At 35.0% G+C, this 4,843-nt stretch overlaps 1 protein-coding gene across 2 annotated transcripts in view; it reads left to right on the forward strand.

Moving 5' to 3' along the window:
* Nucleotides 1-4,843, forward strand: part of LOC117113749 — an 11,810-nt gene that overhangs the window by 1,945 nt on the left and 5,022 nt on the right. The window contains exons 1-4 of one of the 2 annotated variants that reach the window (XM_033257201.1): nucleotides 305-678; nucleotides 1,134-1,168; nucleotides 1,927-2,514; nucleotides 4,029-4,682. In XM_033257201.1, coding sequence (XP_033113092.1) covers nucleotides 1,153-1,168; nucleotides 1,927-2,514; nucleotides 4,029-4,682 — 1,258 coding nt within the window. In that variant the 5' untranslated portion in view covers nucleotides 305-678; nucleotides 1,134-1,152. Of the gene's footprint in view, nucleotides 1-304; nucleotides 679-1,133; nucleotides 1,169-1,926; nucleotides 2,515-4,028; nucleotides 4,683-4,843 lie in introns of those variants that run through there. The other variant, XM_033257197.1, reaches the window with a different exon arrangement.

Consider the following 4,843-nt stretch of genomic DNA (forward strand, 5'->3'; position numbering starts at 1 on the left):
ATATAATGCTGCTAATAATACAATATAATAATACTAGACACCTCTTTATATAGTTTATATATATATAAATCAGTACCCACGAGTGTGCCATGAATCATTTAGCTAAGGGATATAAATCGGGGGAACTCCTTCATGTTAGCCAGGAAGCACATGCATAATACTAGACACCAGCGGTATATATACGTAAAAACAAAATTTGTTAAGTCTTATTGATTTCAATTCTTGGCAGATTGCAAGATGTTAATAAGAAGACAGAGTATATTGTTTTTGTACTTGTGTGAATATGCTAATTGCTCATTTTTATAATTAATATTTTATTATTAATATAATTAGTATGTAATATAGAATTAAAAAGCTGTACCCTATTGTTTTTGGAACATGTGTGAATATGCTTATTTGCATAATTAATATTTCACTTATCAGGTAATTTCATGACTAGTTACCTACTATACTTAAACTAAAATTTGGTAAGTCGAATTGGTTTCAAACTTTGCACAATGCAATATGGTGATAAGGCAACAGTCTTTTCTTTTTGGTATGTGCTTGAATATGCTGATTGCTCATTTGCATAATTAATATTTCATTGATCCTGAAATTTTTGAAAATTTGGTAAGTCTGATTATTTCAAAGTTCACGGAATGCAAGATGGTAATGAGAAGACAGAGCCTATTGTTTTTGGTACGTGTGTGTTATGCTAATTGCATTATTAATATTTCAGTAATGACTAAATTTACCATACCATCATCATAGTTCCCATAAAAACTTTTAAAAGTTGACATTGTAATATTCTTCATGTTGTTGTCATTGCCACTGGTGTAGAACATTGTTTGTTACCACGGTAACTAAAGTTTGGTAAGACTGATTGGTTTCAAACTATTACTCATCAACTCTCAGAAAAAAATCACTATGTGGGGGAGGCTAGCTTTTACTGTGCAGGGTAACAGGAGTATTTCTAGTTTAAATCAATTTAAGTTAGTTAATGTAATAATTATTTTATTGTTTTTTTTTAAAATTATGTTTTAGTTAAGGTGATAATTAGTCAATAGTTTTTTTTAATATTTAATATGTATTTATTATATGGAAAAAAAGTTATTTGAACACTTGACTGAAAAATTATTTTCTTGTATTTTTAGAAAACTCACAGCAATCACTATGGATTACAACCAAGGTAATATAGATTTAATATGGGTGCTTCTTGTAATTAGAAATGTGCAATAACATCTGTGTGCTTTATATTGGAATAGATAATGATAGTGTATTTGAATATACAGTAGAACCCCTCCTTTGGGACACCCCTATTAGGGGGACACTTTTTTGGTCACAAAATGAGTGAAAGTATATCTTTTACCACTACGGTCAACCCCTATTAAGGGGACACCCCTTTTAAGGGGACACTATTTTTCACTATAGGAGTTCTACTGTAGTCAAATCCCTGTTAAGGGGACCCCATTTGGACCAACAAAGTGTCATCTTAATAGAGGTATTTCCTGAATATGGTACCATTATTCAGGGGAAACCAACCAAAAAAACATTAAATTGTGCCCTACATTATGATACAGAAATTAACACTAATATAATTAAAACAACAAAAGATATATAGGCCATTATTGTTTTATGATGCAAGTGGCCAGCTGGCCTTCCCTCCCCTACCCTTTAAATGTTTAATTATTTATTTTTAATGGGTAAAATAAAATGAAAATTACCTTTAAGTTTGAGTGCTTTTTTGGCCATCTACAGGAGCCATAGACATTCAATTTTTACCTCAGTCCAATCATGGCAATAAGTGTTGGCAAGAGTGTTTCATGGAAAAGTGTGCTTTCAAAGGGGGTGCCCCCAAATAGGTGTGTTTCAAAAGAGGAGGTTCTACTGTATCAATTAGCTTGTCTGCTTTCCCTGATTAACAGTATACATTTTATAATTATATAGGAATTTCTGACGAGGAATTTAGAGGTATATTATCATCACTGTCAGGATGGTATGATCGCCATGGATACCTCAATATGCTAAAGCTTTTGTACCAAGGTCTTGTAACAGAACCAGATAAACTATATGCTGCCACCAACGTGATTGAAGTGTTTGAATTATTATGTACATGTAGATGTCTGAGTTCCGCAGATCTTACCGTTCTCTACGATACTATCAATGTAACCCAGCCATTTGGTTTAGAACCAGAAATAAGAAAGTTTTCTATGGTAAAGCTGTTGGATATTAGGACAGTCAGCATATCTAAATTTACATGTAACAGGCAAATTCTTATGAAGGTTGTTAAATGTCTCAGTGACCATGAAGTTGTCAGGATCTCACAACTCTACAGTTGTCAACAGCCATGTAACAGATGGGAATTATTTGTGGATTTGGAACAAAGAAGCGAGTTTTCCGAAGAAAACTTGGATAACTTTATGAGAAATTTAACAACAGATCTTATTATAGATTCAAATAAAGACCCTCTAGGGCTAAGGCAGCCTGGTAACATGGACAGTGCTACAAGGGAAGCTAACACAAGAACATCTACAGGTAAGCATTGGTACCTTAGCTAGGCTTTGACAGCTGTTTGTAAAATTTTTTATTATTAAAAACCTTTATGTCAGTTTGTTGTTTGTACCAGTGGCAGATTTAAGGTGAGAGGGGTGAGGGACCCCTAAATTAAAAAAAAAAAAAAATGTAGGGAAAAAAAAATTCTACTCAAATTTTGACCCTAAGATTGCCATTTCCAGCCATCTAGATGTTCCATTATCATAAATTTTCTATAGACCCTCCATCTGTAAAAGTCCCTCTCTGGGCTCCCTCTATTTAAAATTCCTGGATCCACCATTGTATACACATTATATACGGCATTGAGACTCTGTTACCTTGTAAATATAACCAACTTCTTTTAATGGGGAGGATCAAGTGAAGGGAACTCACAGTGGGTTTATTAAAGAGGTTGTCCCACAAAGGGACATGAAGATGCACCAGTTTACCAGCTGCAGAGGACATGAAGTGACCATCAGGGGAGGAGAAAGCTATGAAAAGTGCAACATCTAGTCCACTACGCCTTTGAAAGCTTTGAATTGGCGCATTATAAATGTCTGTTATTACTATTATTATAAAAGAATTGCATTTTCCAACATTCTCAAGGAACATCTTACAATGGTAATGGTAATGGTTTGGGACGCATACTACATGGTCTCTATGCGCTTAAGTTACACGAAAGAAAACAAACCAAAAACTAAATCCTAAAGTCTAACCAAGCGACCTAAGAATTAAAAAAAAAAGCAAGAAACTAATACCTTTTAGATTTTAGACAAAATATTTTTATACCTTACTGTATATCGCCCACGAATAATGATGACTTGGAATAAAAATAAAATTTTATTGTTGGCCAATTATCACACCGGCTGCCATGAAAAAAATGGAAATTTCAGAAAAAAGTAAAAGTTTTTCTTAGTTTAACTACCTGTATGCTCACCGCTGCCTTGAAATCTCTAAAAACAGGTATGTATATTTCTTTCTAATTTTCTAATTTAAAGCATTTAACCATCCCATTACTACACTGTTTACATTCAACAATAAAATGTTATTTTTATTTTCTCCTCCATCTGTATGTTTTTGGCAAAACTATTTGCTGAAAAAGAAACCAACATTTTCTTTTTCTGCCCTCCTCTGATGATCTTTGAAAAAATAAGTTATAAAAAAAGTCCCCTTAAGGTAATTTCTGCAGATTTAATAATAGAAATTGGACAGAATATGGGTCTAGGGATACCAAATATGATATCCTTAGTAAAAGAAAAACAAAAGACAAGAAACAATATAATTTACCACTTTAAAATTATATCAAATTCCATTTAGGTAGAACTCAAAATTCCGTAGGTGGGGGATCTTCTGATCAAACGGGTTATGGGGCTGCTCGTCTGACTATTGATATTGAAGAAGGTTTTGCCATAATATTCCAGGTAGGAGCTCAGTTAATGAATAGTTGAAATTACATTGAAATTTTACCATTCCTTGTAAATGAATTTGGTTTACCCTGATCATCATGTGTCTTATAGATGTTCCATCCAATCACCATATACTATTTGATGAGCCTTCCAATAAAAGTATACAAGCAGATGACAAACAAGAGCTGATGGAGTGTGGTGATGAAGATGTTGGTACAAGAGTAACTATCCCAGAAGAAATATTGGTGACTGGTGATTTAGATGTTGGTACAAGAGATGCTGGCCCAGAAGAGCTGACAGTGACTGGTGATCTAGATTTTGGTACAAAAGAAGCTGACGTAGGGAAGTTGATGGAGACTGGTGATGAAGATGTTGGTACAAGAGAAGCTGGCCAAAAAAAGCTAATGGTGACTGGTGATGCAGATGTTTGGGCAAAAGAAGCTGGCCAAGGGAAGCTGATGGAAACTGGTGATGCAGATGTTGGGGCAAAAGAAGCTGGCCAAGGGAAGCTGATGGAGACTGGTGATGCAGATGTTGGGGCAAAAGAATCTGGCCAAGAGAAGCTAATGGAGACTGGTGATGCAGATGTTGGGGCAAAAGAATGTGGCCAAGGGAAGCTCATGGAGACTGGTGATGCAGATGTTGGGGCGAAAGAAGCTGGCCAAGGGAAGCTGATGGAGACTGGTGCTGCAGATGTTGGGGCAAAAGAATGTGGCCAAGAGAAGCAGATGGAGACTGGTGATGCAGATGTTGGGGCAAGAGTAGGTATGTCTACTTCACGACAGAATTATCAGGCCAATAGCCACTGAATTAAAAAATGTAAATTGCAAGGTTGAATAGAAAAAAAATTGCAATAGCAATACAGTACACTAGTATATAGCAATGTAGTTGACAGCCAATTTCGTATCTAGGAGGGTGCACATTTT

The sequence above is a fragment of the Anneissia japonica genome, unplaced genomic scaffold (assembly GCF_011630105.1).
Source record: "Anneissia japonica isolate Jap-2015-1 unplaced genomic scaffold, ASM1163010v1 scaffold288221_len503873_cov180, whole genome shotgun sequence".
In the NCBI taxonomy this organism is placed as follows: domain Eukaryota; kingdom Metazoa; phylum Echinodermata; class Crinoidea; order Comatulida; family Comatulidae; genus Anneissia; species Anneissia japonica.